This window comes from Rhinolophus sinicus, chromosome X (assembly GCF_036562045.2).
Source record: "Rhinolophus sinicus isolate RSC01 chromosome X, ASM3656204v1, whole genome shotgun sequence".
NCBI lineage: Eukaryota > Metazoa > Chordata > Mammalia > Chiroptera > Rhinolophidae > Rhinolophus > Rhinolophus sinicus.
Window position 1 is genome coordinate 4,120,544 of NC_133768.1, and position 17,812 is coordinate 4,138,355.

The 17,812-nt window shown below is 48.4% G+C and overlaps 1 protein-coding gene across 5 annotated transcripts in view; it reads left to right on the forward strand.

The window, feature by feature from the left end:
• The window catches only part of PUDP (pseudouridine 5'-phosphatase), a 485,786-nt gene that overhangs the window by 81,786 nt on the left and 386,188 nt on the right, over window positions 1-17,812 (forward strand). For 4 of the 5 annotated variants that reach the window (XR_012493488.1, XR_012493490.1, XR_012493489.1 and 1 more), the window contains exon 4: window positions 16,139-16,331. Coding sequence is in view for 1 of the 5 variants with exons in the window: in XM_074324096.1 (XP_074180197.1) it covers window positions 3,474-3,536 (63 nt within the window). In the remaining 4 variants the exon portion in view is untranslated. Of the gene's footprint in view, window positions 1-3,473; window positions 3,583-16,138; window positions 16,332-17,812 lie in introns of those variants that run through there. The other variant, XM_074324096.1, reaches the window with a different exon arrangement.

Consider the following 17,812-nt stretch of genomic DNA (forward strand, 5'->3'; position numbering starts at 1 on the left):
CCCGCTGTCAGAGTTACACTGTCCTCACATCCTAACCCCCTGCACACGACCACCTTCCCTTGAGCCTCGAGGGACTGAAAGAGGTGGCCTTGTGCGTTCGTAAAGATGTAATAAACGGTACCCCTGAAGTAGGCATGTCCTTGAAAGCATTTTAAAGGCATAACTGGATCATGGACTAGAAATCTCAGGACATTCCAAGGGCTCTGCTCTGACCTTCACCTTCACTTTCTGGTATTTCTGGGCTCTGAAGTTCATGTCCGCTCTTGGGCTTGCAAGGAAACGTGCATCCTGGGCAGCCGCCAGCGCTAGAGGGTGATCATGACTGGCACATATGAAATATAGATTTAAAGGTGTCAGAAGAAAATAAATTGGGTTCACGTCGTATTTTCTTCTGCATCCCAACGTTCTGAAAGCAGAATTTCATTTTCAGCCTCAGACCTGAGGCACAGATGGCCTGGTGAGCCTCTGCGAATCCAAAAGTTTGCACAGAACCTTCCCCTCTGGCTGCCAAGACCCCTGTTTCATCTGTTTTCCAACCACAATAAAATTAAGAGCTGGGAAGCGAAAATCACGTATGCAGAAAACCCAGAACACTGGAAATCAGCAAGGAGGAGTGAGTGTCGTGCAGCTGGGACAGGATGTCTGAGAAAAAGTCCAGGAGGCCACTGTGACAAGAGCCTGCAAGAAAATGCAAGACCCAGCAGGGTGAGCAGTAGCCCCATGGGAAGAGGCTGGGTGAGAACTCACGGCCGCCAGAAGAATGGACGTCTCTTTGCCTGAAGAACACGAGCGCTGTCAGCGAGCCTGACACACTGAGTCAGAAAGGAAACACCGCAAGGCGACCGCCAGTGTCCTGGGAATTAAAGACGGGGGGTTTCTTTTCCAGCTAGTGGTGGTCCCGTGAGTTTCTTCACATCACCGGGCTTCTGCTGCAAAAGGAAAGACAGGGAATACCTCCTGCTGAAGGCTGTTGGCTTGCTAAGTTATACACGTGATGATAGAGAGTAAGACAAAATGCCGAATGACATGAGCCAGATATCATGACCCGTGGAGAATGTCTAGAATGAGGGTCGCAAGCCAGGCCCATGGGCCAATTGCAGCCCACGTTTCTCAGTAGTTTCACTGAAATACAGTTGTCCATTTATGTGCTGGGCACGGTTGTATTCCTGCTACGGCTGCAGAATCGAGTCGCTGCAACAGACCAATATGGAGTCCAAACCTCTGAATATATGTGCCATCTGCCTCGTGACAGAAAAAGCTTGCCGAGCCCTGGTCTCGGACATCGTGTATCAAGATTGACTTAGGAACGGCTGTAAGGTTCGTTTGTGCATCACCTCTCATGTCTCGTCATGGAGGATTTCATTTATTCTTGTGGAATAAGAGTCATTATCTCCCCGTGATTTTTGACAACACCGAGATTCTGGGGCGTTATTTTCCCAATGTCACCGAAGGAAAACCAGTGGAGCCAAAATTCTGACTTCAAGGTCAACTCTACATTGTTTTTCGGTGGCATTTTTCTTTTTAATGAAAAATAATAATGCAGCTACAATGCAGCAGGAGGAAAACAAGTCCTAGACGCAAACAGAGCTTGTTCGGCGGCCAGTCTGCAGACGGTGGAGTCCCCACAAGGAGCAGCCCCAGCCTTTGCTGGCGGTTGTGTGTGGAGCGAGCGGAAACGCTGGCCAGCTTCCCGTTGCCTCCCCGACTCACGGCAGCTGCTGAAGGAGGTGTTGGTGTCTTATTCCTTCTCAGCTCTTCTACCACTGTCCTTCCCCACGCAGCCTTGCCCCTTACAATCTGCAAACTCCCAAGGAAAGGGCTCTGGCTTGCGAACTCCCACCCTGCGTGTGTCCACACACACACACACGGCACAATTTCCCAGCCCGTGCTTTCTCTCTCCTGAGCAATGCTTGCGCACGTCCTGAACCCCTTCAAGGAGTGGCTTCTTCAAGAGCCCGTCCTCATGGCCGCTGGGCTCCAGTGTCCTCCACCGTTGTCATCTAATGGCCCTTTAAAAAAAAGTCACTCATTTGAACCACTCCCGGCTGTCTCAAGTCAAAGAATGAAAGATTGTACGAAGAGGAATCCACAGCAGGTTGAGTGGCAGCTCCGAGTCTTGCCCCCGTATCCAGAGGCACTGGTGTGGGTCCAGCTCTTGCCCACCCGTGCCAACAATTTCTAACACCTCCCTCAGAACAAAGGAAGGGCTCTTGGAGCTCCAGACAGTGGGGGTGGAGCAGGGGGGCAGAGAGAGATGTCACCTGCCAGGAAATGCTCGTGCCTGGAGGGAGGGAATTGCAGGGACAGATTGTCCCAGGGATGGCATGAGCTTAGAAAATCGGGATTGCCATCCCTCTAAGAGACGGCACACAATCTGATAGGACAGACCGTGTGAGGGGCTGTGCCCAGTTACCAGACACCACGTGTACAGAGCGGAGACTAGGATTCTCCTTTGTGCACCCCTGAATCCCGGTTTGGGGAGCCCCAGATGCAAAGCCCCTGTTCACGGTGGGTTGCCCCTCTGTGTGGGTCATGGCGGCACTGAAGGTTCTTCTGTCGCTTGTTTTATTCACCTTCGAGCACACCTTTGCTTTCCGTCTTCGGCTTCTCTGTTCTGCGTTGCCAGCGATGACGTCGGGCTTTGGTGTGTGGTACTGCCTAGAATTTCATGCGTCCCTCACCCTTTGGACAGCATGCAGTTTGCCAGCATACTCTCGCCCCCAAGGAAAGGCTTCTTCTCTCTAATTCCCACCAATGGAGCTGCTGGCACTTTTGCTGTTACTTTCCAGTGGACCATTCCCACACACATCACTCACACCTGAGTTTTCATGTGTCTTGAAGCATTCTTTCTTGCCTACCCCCATGTGTCTTGCAACTACCGAAATCAGTTGCTTAGAAACCCATGGTGTACAGCGTTTATTTATTTTTTTAATCATTTAAATAGAAGAAAAATGAGTGACAAAGTAGAAACGCTTATACCATCTTCTGCAAAGAGAGGCATTTGAGACTGTGGTAAACATAAAGAAAGGATATCTTCATCAAAGTTAAAAGATTGTTCGTCACCCAAAAACAGGGAGTCTCTACATGCCGGGGTTGTGCCTAAATTTCATATTTGTGCTAATGACATAGGTTGTGTCATATTTTTATGTGGAGGTTAAACTGAAGTTGGGGTGGCTGCCAAGTTGCTCATCTTGAGAGTGATGCTGTATGTTTCCAAGGACGTAATTGCAGTCACATCGGAAGTACTTGTCTGCTCCGCGCAGGCTCAAGTTCACAGTGAAAGCAGTGGGGTGTCGCAGAAAAACATGAGCTTTGCTCTCAGCAAAATGCGTTCTTCTCACCAGCTGTGAGAACATGAGCGTGTCTCAGCATCGTGGCCTCGTTTCCTCCATCTGTAAAGTAAGGGAGCTGGAGGTAGGTGGATTCGAGGGTCACTTCCTGTTCCAAAATTCCCTGATATTTTTCATCTGCAGGAAGACAGAAAAGAATGTCAAAACTCTGAAGCAAGATACACCGGAGGCCAAGTGTACGCATAGCCCAGCAGGAAGAGGACAGTAGAGATACGGTTCCACTCAAAGGGAAACAAAGGACATCGAGAGCTTCCTAGAAGCTCAGAAAGCTGCACTCATTACGTCATCTGCTCTTAGGTAGATGTCCGGTCATGGGGAGTGAATCGGACATAGATTGGATAGCAGCTCATTTTGACCATGGAGGGAAAACAGCCCCATAGAATGATGTCAACCATCCTAATAATGTCTGTCTTGTGTATAAAAATAAATGTGATCAAATTTATCCTGCTCCTTCCACCCTGAGGGCCGTTCTGTTTCTTGTATGAAATGAGCAGGTCCAAAGACCGTTTCTCGGACTGTACGCGGTCAATTCAACTCAAGTAATATGTGCTAGATGGATCACTACGCATGCAGCTGACCGTGCAGGGGGGTGTGGCGCATAAAGGAGAATATTAGTAACGTGTAGGGAACTCATATGAAAGTGTGTGGCGCTGACAGTGGGGACAATTACCATGTGACGTTGGTCTCACCCTTCACCACTTTAGAAACAGGCAGAAGCAGCTAGCTTTCCCATTGATCAGCTTAGCTGCAGCTATCTCTGCTTTCCTGAACGAAGCAATGGAAAACAGTGACGAGAAGGAAATACTAAAATTAAATTCCCCCTCGATGCAGTGAAGAACCCCACAAATGCAGAACCACAATGTCTGAAGAAAGGCTGCCAATTTAAGTACCACTCGCACAGTGTGTGTGGCGGGTGTCAAAAGGCAGGGGACACCTCTGATGTAGTCTTCAGAGTAGGTGGCAAAGCATTGCTTGGAAAAGCAAATCATGGATGGAAGGGCAGGGGGCAGAAAAGAGGCAGGGAAAGCAGAAACGGAGCACCTCTGGGAGCGGTGGCTGCAGACGTGGCACGATAGAAGGGAATTTACAGGTGGTAGCAGTTCTGTCATGCTGGGTTTGGCGAGCACAACGGGTGACAGGTTTTACCCTTTGAAAAAATATTGGAATTTTGAGACAGGAACAAGGATGTACTGATGGGAAAATGCTAGGAGGCAGCAAAGACTGGACCAGAGAGCCCAAGGTATGTATAGATGGAACGGCCATAAACAGAAGGGGGAAAATACATGTGGAAAGGATTTGACAAGAAATGGCAAGAGGGTCACAGAACCAGGGAGGGATCCAATGTCCTTTTCTGGACTAGTAAGAATATTATGGGGGCGTCTCAGTTTCAGAGAGAGGATTGGCTTTAAAAAAAAAATGCGGGAAGGTTTCAGATGACAGTCAAAATGAACTCGTGTATTTATGTGGGGAGCGAGGACAGAGAATGAACAGGCGATTGTCAAAAATGAAAACATGACAGTACAGTGGCAAATCATCCTAATGAATCTGGGGAGGCTGACATTTCACCACAAATCACGGTGCCGCAAAGAAGCCCTCTCACTGAACTCGGGCAGCACGAGGAACATGGGTCCGATGTGACAGGGTGGGCACATAACCTACCCAGGACTCTAAAGTCTCTGCAGAAATTTGGAAGAAAAGTATTAGGAACCTTTAAGCCTAGAATGAATAAGGCGTCTGAAAATATGGAAGTTTCCCAAAAAGTTAATATTGCAGCTAGAAGATGGAGAGAAGAAGCCCTCACCTCATGTGCCATCGGATCAGCCGTCACATGTGTGAGGGCTTCTCAGGTACTTGTCAGCCTGGTTCAGAATTCTCCTCTGAAGCTTTCTTCCCCAGGGCCCAGCCGGTTCGCATTTATTCTTCAAAGCGGCCACCGTCCTCTCCATCTCCTGGTGTTTCTCTCACTTTCTTTCCCCCGAAGCCAGGCTGTGGTTTGTGCATTCATTTCTGACTGCCAGTTCCATCTTACTTCTGGAGAGGAGGCGCTACACTCTTGAAGGCGCTACACTCTTTCATGGTTTAGGAGCTAAATGACCATCAGTAAAGGGGAATGTACAGGTGACCATGAGCTTGGGAAATAAAAAACGTTTCTGTCCCGTGGTGTCTAACGACCTCTCCTTTGCTTTGGAGCACTTCTCAGCTGTCCCCGTTCTGCAGACACGTGGCTCTTTTTATGTGAAGCTGACACTGCATTTAATCCTTTTATGAAATTGAGAAGGAGAGGTGTGAGAAACAGATAATGAACTTTACTTTTTCCTCCAAACGGTCATTCATTCCCAAGGCAGAACACTAGGTGGCAAGTAGCTCTTTTTGGGTAACTGCTTTTCTCAGCAGGGAATGGACGTGTTTGGGACCATCCAACTTCTTCACACCAACTTCCTGCCCTTTACAACACCGAGTTTTCCTTGGATCCTTGCTTCTGAAATCACGTGATGGGTGCCGTCTCCGCACAGCTCGTCAAAACTAACTAGACATATAGAGAAAAAACTGAGATTTGCTAGATGGGAGGGAGGTGGGGATAAGGGGGAAGGTGAGGGGATTAGAAAGCACAGATTGTAGCTACCATATCGCCACAGGGTACGAAAGCCAGTTTCGGGAATGTAATCAATAATGTAAAGATTTTGCAGGGTGTCAGATGGACACTTGTCTCATTAGGGAGACCACTTCATGGGCAGTGTAGATGCCTGACCACTGCACCGTACACCTGAAGCTGAAGCTGAATACTATTGAATGTCAACTATAATTTAATATATATGTATATATGGTCACAGGATGTGGAGTACAGCATAGGGAATAGAGTCAGTGGAACTGTAACAACTATATACGATGTCAGAGGGGCAGTAGATTGGGGGAGGGGGTTATCACTTTGTGAGGGGTGTAAATGGCTAACTATTACATTGTTTTGTACACCTGAAACTCATAATAAAAATAAGAGAAGGAAAAGGAACCAGCAAAACAAACAAACAAACAAAAAAAAAACAAAACCAAAAAAAACCCAACTATTAACTGGAATAACAAACGAGTCTTCATTGTAAAGCTTTCCTCCCCTAATTCCTTTTCACAATTGCCTGGCATCCTCTTTCTTCTCTGATTTTTGACTACTAATCTCCACCTCTTGGGAAAAATATAGCAAACAAGAAGCAAGCAGTTGTTAGTAGAAAAACCGCAGAATGCAATGATTTGGTAGCTTTTGCTGGGCAGTGGAGGCTGGGTATTTGTTCATAGCTGCAATTTTATGTTATGTGCAGTACTTGTCACAGACAGTACCTTTGGCGGGCCATATTGGTCCTGAGATGAAAATGGCTACCAAAAAGCATGGTCGTTCATACGATCAAAGGGTTATCATCATCACCGAGAGAACTGTAAATCCTAGGTGTCCCATCACCTGCATAATGTTAACAAGCGTTGACTAGTTCTTTCAAAGCAAGACACAGTATCTCTTGGACTCTCGATTGGCTTTCTCAGTAGAGAAAGCTCTTTGAGAAGAACCTGCGGACAGGTAATTATAACATTAACTTTTAGAAGAATATTCAAATCCGAAGATCATGAGATGGTTATAAGGGAAAGCCACTTGTAGAAAGAAAGATATTCTAGCCAGGATAAGCTGCTTCTCAAACTCACAAAAGACCGTACACGTAGCTTGGACCATCGTTGCTGGTGACATAACAGCCCAAAAGACATCCTTTCCAAGACAGTGGACATTTCCATCCAGAAAACTGAAAAATGAACAAGGGCTCTGATTTTTCACAGACTGGGAAGATGAAATTCACAGATGTGTGAGCAAGAAAGATGGGGTGGTCCCCGATGCCCAATGGTGAGAGGTGGGGGGAGCTGAGAAGAGGACCCTGGGTTTGGAAATGAGAACTCACTCGAGGTCACTGAGAAGGCGTTGTAGCTTTGATTGAATGTGAGCTAATGTCCTGCTGAGGACACCTTGGAAATGGAGTCCCTATAAGGCTGCTTGGTGACCACTTAAAGAAGGACGTCGAGGTCACTTTGAGTCAGGGCGGGCCCATGATGAAGTAATTTCACTGCACTCATAAATACGAGAAACACAGTAGACTTCAAGGGCAGTATCTCCATTTGAGCCAAATGTGGACACTTTTTCCACCCAATCACAGCCTGGAAGCCTGGGTAAGGATACAATGAAATCATTGAAATTCATGACTAAATGACAGCTGTCCACCGGGCGGGTGTTTCTCATGATTTCCCCCTGGCTCTCTCATCGGTCCTCTCCTGTTGACCATTTGAATTAATGAGTTGGATGAAGGAAAGGATAGGCTGCCGATCGGGGTTGCAAAGTCGGGGAGGCTGGAACCATTAGGTACTACATTGAATGACACTGTTAAGACCGAACAAAAACTGGAATGAAAAAGAAAAAAATAGAAGAGCTCTAAAGCAGACATGTTGGGCTGGATCCGTGGAAGGAAGGGGTCTAAGAAGATGGAGACTCATAGCAGCAAAGGATTCGGTCAAATACACCAGCCACCTAAGTACCAACTCGGAGGGAGGGGGCTGAACCACTGTGTAATAAAATCACCAGACATTTTTATGTACCGCCAGGGCAATATGAGTCTTAAGTGTCATCACTCTCACAACCACAACAATGAACCGTCAAGAACGTCACACAATTACAACGGAAATGCCATATTGAACAGGATGGAACCCACCTTCCTTTCACCCTCACTTTGTGTGATCGCATTCATCAGAAAACTAAGCAGTATGGTATCTTCCTCCAAATATCCTTTGATATTTCCACATGCACATTTCCAATGAAGAACAAACTTTGATAACCCATGTCACATTTGGATGGGAAACACCAATTTTTGGAGGGGGAAGGACATCGGAGACCCTCCTGAACACATCACACCCACAGCGCTGGGGGATTTGTGTCCTGAGCACCCAGTGTTTTCAGAGATGGACGAGTATGGGGGCGCGGAACCGAAAAATAGATGGACGGACGCGTGGAAGAAGCAGGGTCCAGGGGCAGAACTGTCCTCGCACCTTTCTTGACGCTTCGTACCCCTGGATGACGTCTCTCTCTCTCTCTCTTTTTTTTTTTTTTACTATGGCAGAGCTTTTTATGGCCTGGCCAGATAATGGCCTCAGCATTGCAGCCTCAGCTGGTAGAGGCTCTTTCTTCCTGCCTTTGGGTCTTCCCATCACTGACCCAGGAGCAGCGTCACACAGGCCTAAGTGGAGGTCCCAGGTGGCCCTACCGGGATGTTTCAGCTTTGTGCAGCTCAGAGTTTAATATTAGGTTTCTACCCCTTGCCTCAATGATCAAGATATCCAAAGTCACAAATTCAAACCTCAGTGGAAGAAATTAATAATTTATCACATTAGTGCGATAAATGCAGCCTGTGTCTCAGATTTATTCCACTGATTATTCTTTAAAGTTGCAAACGTGTGTCCCATTTGAGGAAAATTTCCATGAATTTGTGTACTACTGATTCTCGGGCAAGGAGGCCGTTACCTTTTTGTGGGACAATGTTTGGCCAAGTTCTCTCGTCTAAGATAATTGCACCTGCCACCTTAGCATCTCCTTCCTGACACGTTGATGACAGAGTGTGTCCCCCTCTTTAGATGGGGACAGCCCGTCGTCCCCACTGTGAGATCCAGTTCTTTCTGCCCATTCCTGGAGTGTGTTGGAGAATAGAGCCCTGGTTTGCAGAAGGACCCCTCGGTGAGAGCTCAGAAAGTCCTCATGTGTTTAAATGCAAGCGAACTATGGCACGTAGAGAAAAGCCTGTGGGAAGGTTTCCTTTTCAGAGCGCATGTCTGTTGCCTAGGACATGAATCCCGAAAGCCCCTCTCAGCAGTGACCGGAATTTTCAAACGGGAATCTTCCCTGTTTTGCATGACGGCGTGTGAGCTAATATTTGAAATGCCCTTTGAGTCGCATGTAATCAATTATTCTGTTTGTATTCCATACTCAAACAACCAGAGGGGAGGGTTTTCGCCTTGCTGTTTTGGCTCCTGGAGTGGTAGGTGCACAAGAAGCTTTGATTCTCATGCTAGGGGTGCACGGTGGGGGTGAAATCTCAGCAGGAGGACGATGTCCCTTTGGGGCCACAGTGTTCTTTGAGTGGAACCCACCTCAGAATTCTCTAAGGAAGGAGCGGAGACAGTGAAGCTGAACCTTCCTTCAAACGGGCTATTCTCAAGACTCCTTGAGCGTATCCATGCCCAGCATTACACCAGCAGCTGCTGTGCACTTCTGCAGGGCCTCCATCTCCTGTGGTTTGGGCAAATGGGTGCAGCACAGGGCACCACCCCCGTGCAGCACCACCGTCTTGGTGGTGGTGGGACCTTCGCCCAAGGCTGCAACACACAGGCCAAATCTACAAGTTTCCCTGACATCCTTTGATCCCATGCACGCTCCAAGCTGTTGTCTCTCTTCCTCTCGTCTCACTTTCTGGGTAAAAAGCTTGGCTTGTGAAGTTGCTGTGTCTAAATTAGATTCCGAGCGTCTGAGTTTGGAGCCACCCCCATAGCCATGATCATTCTCTTCTTTGAGAAGATGAACAATTGTTGTCTGGGGTGATTTGGTTTTAGAAGATGGATGCAGAGGCCCAACGCAATGGCCGAATGGACGTCCCATCTATTCTGGGTGCCTCTGTGTCCCATCCTGTATGTATTGTCTCCACTCTCAAGTTCACTCGAACCCAGTGTCAGACCATCAGCTACCAACTGCCCACTCCTCTGTGCGTGAGGGATCTCAAAACTCTTGTTTCTGCTCGAAACAAACACTTATTTTGAGAGGCCTTTTGCAGGTGCCTTTGTGCATTTTACAATGTTACACAACACAGAGCAACTATCGTATAAACTTTTAGCTCTAAATCACAGCTTACCATCCCAAAACCAATTTTTTCATCAACGAAGGGCGGATCCATTGCTCTGTTGTGTTAGGTGAAACTCTATTGTCTAGAGCTACAGGTATTTGGTAGAAAATTTAGTGAGACCTATGTTTTCAATTCAGATTTGCTTAGACAGAGGAACGTACTCAGGTGCGTAGAAAGTATTATTATACCTTCAGGGTTACCAACTACAATAATAGATGGTATCCCCACAGCAGCAGTTAGGGTACAGGCTGATTAGCGTTTGCAAAGAGATGTGTTCCAAACAGCAGGTGAGATCTGTGTGTATTGCTAGAATGGGGCCTCCCGTGGGGACATTTATTCACACCTCCTTGGAGGCTCACTAGGGTAGAATCAGCCTGCACACAGCTGCCACGGGACAAAGACACACGTGGGCCTGGTGGAGGTGGAAAACCAAGCTGCCCTGCTGTCTGTGGTGAGGGGGACCCAGTACCCACATTCACGTCAAGGACATATCCTTAGGGGGAGTCTACGTGAGCAGCAAAGTTTGTCCATATGTGGGGACAGAGCCCCAGAGAGTAGTTTACAGGCTCTCGGCCTCACGTGGAAGGGTGCTGGCTCCGGTGGTGGATGGCCGTCGGCTGTGGCTGATTGGCCGTCGGCTGTGGCTGGTTAGCCGATTGGCTGCCGGTATAACTGCTGCGGCTACGAGGATTGCCGAGGATTGCCAAGGAGCCGAGCAGAGCTGTAGAGAGCGGAAGAGGAGGGCCGAGAGAGAGGAACAGAGTCGAGGAGAGCGGAGGAGTCGTCGGTCAGTCGGTCGGTTGGCGGAAAGGCGGACGGCAGGTCAGCGTCCGGTGGGCCCAGCCTCCAGTGAGACCTTAGTGGTATGACTCCCCTACCTATGGCTCCGTGGGTGTTTCTTTTCAGCCTCACCATATCCTGCGTTCTTATGTGGGGAGCGGGAGCAGAGACCCCGCAGGCCGCCCCGCCTGAAAGATGGCGCGGCGAGAAGGCCTCTGCGCACGACAAATGGCGCAGCGAGCAGGGTCTCCCGCACGACAAATGGCGCAGCGAGCAGGGTCTCCCGCACGACAAATGGCGCAGCGAGCAGGGTCTCCCGCACGACAAATGGCGCAGGGAGCAGGGTCTCCCGCACGACACCATATCTCAGCCTCCGCGTGGTTTTAGACTGTTCACACCTGCTCTGCTCCCACGGCCGCCACTGCCTTCTTTTGTCAGATGCTTCAAGGGCAGGCTGTGTGCCACAGCCCTGCAGTGGGCTCAGGAAAGGCAGTCAACGCCCGTGGGTCGCTTCTGGTCTCCGTAAATCCTGGAAGTGAGTCCGCCACGTGGACCAACTCGGATGGATGAGACGGCTCGTCTTGCCTTATCTGAGGTGACTGAGCTCAAAAAGTTCGATTTATAAGCCCTGTGGGTGTAAACAGTGAGAGGCGAGGCTGGACTCTGAGTCCAGGCCTCTTGGATTCCAGCCTTAACCTCGATATTCTAGCATCTTCTACTCTTATATTGCTACACAGGTTATCATCTTGTGTTTAGAATCAGGGGTGTCCAAACTACGGCCTGCGATCCATTGTTAATTGGCCCGCAGCGAATTCCAAAGATATATTTAGTTTACTTAAATAAGCCAGGTGAGGCAATACGTACTTCACCTCGAATGAGGGGCCCGGCTGTTTGTGTATTTTACCGCATATGGCCCTTGGTGAAAAACGTTACAAAAAGTTTGGACACCCCTGGCTTAGATGGAAGAGAAATGTATCTTTTCTGTGTCCCTTGAATTGTTTCTGTGAATGTGTATTTAGGAGCAATTGTCTCTTCTGAAAGGTGTCAAAGAGAACTTACTACGGTCGCATTAAGCCTGTTATCACAACAGGTAACAGAGCCTGTTTTGACCCTCCTTCCCCCCCGCCCCCAGCTGCCTCTTGCTTTGAAACAAGTCTTGGAAGGAAAGGAATCACCAGCTCTGCGGGCAGAGCCCCTACCTGGGCTTTCGGGGATCACGACCGTAAAATGATGCATCAGGAGGCAGTTTTGCAAACGACTCTTCAGTGACCCCAGAGAGCCTTCAATCAAAGAAGAGAGTGTCGCAATGTGACTATTTAGTGCCAGACAGTCATTGACGTATCTTCTTTAAAATAATCAGGCACATGTCAACCAGGGGATAAAGTTATTTACCTTTCGGGTCTGCACTGTTGTCTGGCTCCAAGTAGATACCACGGTTTACTTGGTCTACGCACTGAGTTTGGACAGAGTTAGGAGGGAAAACAGACAAACAAACAAGGACATAGAAATTCAGGAATGTGTCATCCGCTGGCATTGGCAGCAGTAATTCTTGACTGGAGTATCTGTAAAGGCAGATTGAAGTGTGTTGGTAAAAGGCAGCACATCTCACCCAACCTGTTATCCCGCTTCCGTGTTCAGTGCCTCATTGCAAACACCGAGGAATCCAAGACACACTGCTCGAATCGAGTTAATGGAACCTCCGCAAGGTGGGAAACAGGTCTTTCCGTCACGACCTGGTTCTCCTCTTTATTCAGTAGCTCAGCTCTCGCGAACACACATCGAATGTGTATCTCACGCAGTTCCAGTACACTTTCCAGAAAGTAAGATGTATGCTAATGCCATTTCAATTGAACGAGCTTTTTGGCTACGTGGATTATAGTCCTTTGAAAATAATCGCTTGCTATTTGTGTTCTGCAAAAGACTTTGTCTAAAGCACTTTGTAAATAAAGCTCTCCACTGCCTGTAGGATAGACGTAGGTCTGCCATCCTCCTCCTCGAACACAGCTCTTGACAGAGGACCTTCTAGACGAGGCACGCTAATGCCAGCCTCACCGTAACCCGGGTTCGTTGGAACAGGTGTGGTTAGCGTCAGGAAATGGGGCAGATGAAGACCCTGGCCCGAACCACCGACTGTTCCGCTGCTTCCCATGCATAGACTCAGCGTTCAGGAGCTGGAAATGAGCGCCGTACAACTGGTTTCTTTCTTTAGCTCAGCCCACAACATGGTGGCTACCAAGGGATTGAAACCAACAACCCAGTGTCTTCTTCCCCGGAAACATTTATGCACGTGAGACTGAAGACCTCCAGTGGTGAGCAGGACGGGAATGTGCCTGCAAAAGGGATTCGGTCCTCACTGCTCAAAGCACCCTGGGTCACCTTCCGAGGGTCCAGGTGACACAAAGACACTCCTGCAGCGTCTCTCAGCAATGATCCAATGGCGTCATTTCCCAAGCTGGCTACAACTGCAGGGGTAAACACTCAGCGTTTCAAGACAGTGACACATGGAAACTCAGTAAAAAGGAGGCGTTCTGGGCACAGATCAGCCGGTGAAAGAGAAGAAAGGACCAAGAGAACCCTGCAGCCCAGATGGAACATGGCCCCGAAACACTTTGCTCAAACATTGCATAGTGGGGGTGTGACAATCCAGGCTGACTTCATTGATCCATTGTGTTTGCAAATGTCCATAGTTGTCGCTACAGACACTCAGACAACCGTCACCCAAAGGTCTCCTTCCCTCTTCCAAAAGTTCGCCATCACTTACCAAAGATTGCTATTTTGGGAATCTGTTTATCATGGGGAGGAATTCAATATGTTAAAAGAAAACAGAGCGAGGATGGAGGGAGCTTAACAGAGAAGCCAGGGGATGTATTGATGCGTCAGTTCCATCAGGGGTGAGGAAAAGTAAGCCAAGGTGGGACCTAGCAGTGGCGTCGTGAGGAAAGGCTTGTGACATTGTCCCCTAAGAGCCCCAGGGGGTTGTGGGTGTCCCAACAAACCAGACACGAAAACCAAATCTGCACTTAGCAAGGAGAGACATTTACTCGAATAGGATTACTGCCAAAGGGGAAAGAGACTCCCAATAGGTCCAGGACAGCTAACGTGACTGGCAGAACACGGTCCACACACAACAGTTAGGCAAGAACGGCCTTCATTCTACAGAGAGGACCACACTCGACCTACAGCTCTAGAAAGAATGAGGTGTGGGGGGTGGGGTGACCCCATACTGGGCCAGAGGATGTGTTCTCTGAGGCCAGCCTGTGCTGAGGAGGTGCCGTCTGCTGGCCCAGGTGGAGGGTGAACCAAAGCGAAAGGTCCTGGGCTAGGAAACAAGCCGAACCAATGTGTGGTCAGCAGACATTTTGTTCTAGTTGATCAGTGGAGACGAGCAATTCAGTGAATCGTTTGCGAGACAAAGGATGGAGCATTGGAGGGTCTGTGTCTGGCCTTGTCCTCAGGTAAACAAAGGGGCCTCTGTGAGTCATACGTAAATGTCACAGGGAAGGCAGGTTCTGGGCAGTGAGTGGGTTTCCAGAACACAAGGGGTGTGTTGATTCCTTCACTTTGGCTGTTTTTTACGATCAAAGGCTTCGGGTCAAGTTCAGCACGGTCCTGGGCAAACCCTGTGGCCGAGTCCTGATGGAATCGGTGATACACATGCTCAGCTTCCTGGATGGCCTGGGTCTGTGCACATGGTGCAGAAAGGGGGAAACTGAGGCTGTACCGACGGGAAGTGTGGTGGCACATACTTGGTGTCTTGTGTGTAACTGGTTTCATGGAATGTGCTCTGGGTCATAGCTACGCGTCGGCTCCTTTTCTTGGTGGGTGTTGCTCTGGGACCCCCGAGGTTCTCCGGCGTCTCCAGGAAGCAGGCCTCCCTGACACCCCCCCCACCATGTGCCTTTATAAAGGGTTTCCTTTCTTGTCTTTATAAGAGCTTATTTGAGATATAGAATTTACATGCCCTGCAATCCCACCAGACTCGACAACTCAGTGCTTTAAGTAGATTGACAGAGTTGTCTATCCATCGCTGCAGTCAACTTTAGCACATGTTTATCCTCCCTCAAAGAAAATCTGTATCCGTTAGCAGTCACTTATCAGTCACTCCCCATGCCCCCACCCCCCCAACCCCGCCAGTCTATTTTCTGTCCCTGTGGATGACATTTCTTATAAAAGGAACCTATAATATGTAACCTTTTGTGTCTGGCTTCTTTCAGCTCTGCATTATGTTTTTGAGGTTCATCCACGTCGTAGCATGTGTCCCAGCTTCATTCCCTCTTATGAGCAGATAATGGTCCACCACATTCTGTACATTTATTCATCTGTCGATGGGTATTTGAGCTGCTTCCCGTTTTGGGGCTATTATCAGTGTCACTGCTGTGAATATCGGTGTATGAGTGTTTGTGTGGACAGATGTTTCTATGTCTCTTGGACGAAAGCCTTCCTTTCTGCATGACTCTCCTGACCCACAGAGGCCACCAGTCTTAGAGGATGGGTCCCAGTAGTACCTACTTACAGGTACCTACAAAGCTTAGGCACCTAGGCTGTGAGTCATTCATGCAGGATTCCGGTGCTGGGAACCCTGGGCAAAACCAAATAAACAGCATCTCACCCAATCCTTTGCATGCTCGTGATATCTGTGTGCCCTATAGCTCAGATGTGCCCTGAAATCCTTACCTTTTGGGGATCAAACATGTTCTCAAGAGATGAGAGCCCATTTCCTCCTGGAGGAAAATATTGGCAGGTAGAGTGTTGGCCTGAAGGTGATGTCTATATCCTTTCTCAAAAAAATGTTTGCAATCAGGAAATGGTCCATTGGATGCAGGGGTACTTTAATTAAACCAGGCCAAAGGGGCATTCAGGCAGTGATGGAGAGAGACGATGTGAGACGTATGGTCAGAAGACCTTGGTTCCATCCTGTTTGGGCTCTTTCGTACCTTCAGGAGTGTTTGCCCACCCCTCCTTCTATGTGCCCAGCCAGGCCCATGTCTGCCGTCCATCATGGTTACGTTTGCCTCTGTCCTCCCAAGGAGAAGCTGACCAGAGCTGAAGTGCCTGTGCCTAAGTGTAGAAATGTCTCACAGGATTCCTTCCATCTGACTGCAGGACTCATGCCAACACGGATCCGTGAGACGCAAAGCGTGACAGCCTAGGTCCCCGAATGACTGCATGGAGCAGAGGCTTCTAGCGTCCTGTGGCATAAGCTCTACACTGCACACGAGCGTGACCACGTTTGAACCAGAGCACACTGGCCTGTTTGTTACTGCAGCTGCCCACACGATGATGCGTACCGCCTCCGGTGAGTGATAATTCTCCTGGGCTGGCCTCTGTCCGGTAGGGCTGATAACAGTGCTGGCATCTTCTGTTCTGCCGAGAATAAGTTTCAACAGCACATGGAAAGTGGTTTGTGAACAAACTGTTCTACACACATCTATCATTAGAATTAAGATAGAATTATCATAGTCACTCACTCATAAGTCAGAATTATCATAGCTGGCACTCTAGATTTATTCACAGAGTGTGGGGCTTGGATGCAGAGTTTTTGAAATGTGGAAAGAGACCAATAATAGCCATGCAAAGCAAATGTTAAAAACTCTATTTGTTTTGTACAAAACAAAACAAAAAAACACAGAACAATCCTTTGCAGCGGACCTGGGAAAACTGAGAGAACCTGCCCTCCTCGCAGAATCCTAGGGTATAAAAGTTTGCATTTTCTAGGCACTGTGATTTTTGTGGACCTATACTCGGGGACACATCTGACAAAATAAGAGCTTTCCAGAATGACTGTGTTATGCATAACCTGAGTTCATGTTGCAGAAATCATAGACTCGAATCCAAATATGGAACTCCCTGGAATTGTCTTCTGTTGTGAAGCGAAGAGTTGATGGAAGAGTAGACAGAACTGTGAGATGTTAATACCTACAATTGTCAGTGCCTTGAATTTCCTGTGTGTGAATCGTCTTGGAGGCTCCAACATGGGGTTGTGGGATATGACTCCAACACATTTTGTGGCGTTAGGTGACTTCGTGAGAAGGTGTGTGATTTTATTTGAGTTTTTAAAAATCTCTCTGAGGCCGACCCTGCCGAATTGAAGCAGTGGCCCAACAGAGCAGACCGACCTTTTGACCACAGGTAACCATGATGCTTCCCTCGCATTGGGAGTGGGTGTTGTCCGCTTGATACCATCAAGAATGGGTTACGGGTTCTCCATCTATGCAAAATCACAGTCAGTTTTCTATCGGATCTTTCTTTCTGAACCAATCATTGATTTTCCTTCGTGCATTCCAACTATGGAGCACAGTGTAAAATGTTTCAGTGATTCCTAGCGTCGTTTGGACTCTGTGACAGTAGAGTGGCCCTCTGCTTGGTTTCGTGTTATTCATGATGGGCGTGTTTCTTGTTCCTCAGCGTAAGGGATGCTTCTCTCCAGGGCGGAGCTGCTTCGGACACTGCGTTGTTTCAAAGGGGCCGTACGAGGGTTAGCTTCTCGGCGACGCACTCCGGGATCTCTCCTTGGCTCTTCTCTTACTGGCTGTGATGACTGGGGGTCTTGACCTACAGTCTCCGTGTCTTATTTTTTCTCATTTCCAAAACGGGCACGGTCCATCACAGTGTTTTCCTCCCAGGGGTGCTGTGAGGATTAGAAGATTAATCCCTGGAAATGTTCAATTCTTACGAGTCTTTGTATCATTAACCTTTGTTTCTTAGTGGGTTTTCTCGTGTAGCTGTGAAACGATTAGCTAGCACCTTCTGTGTGCTAGAGTCAGTGCTGGTTTCTAG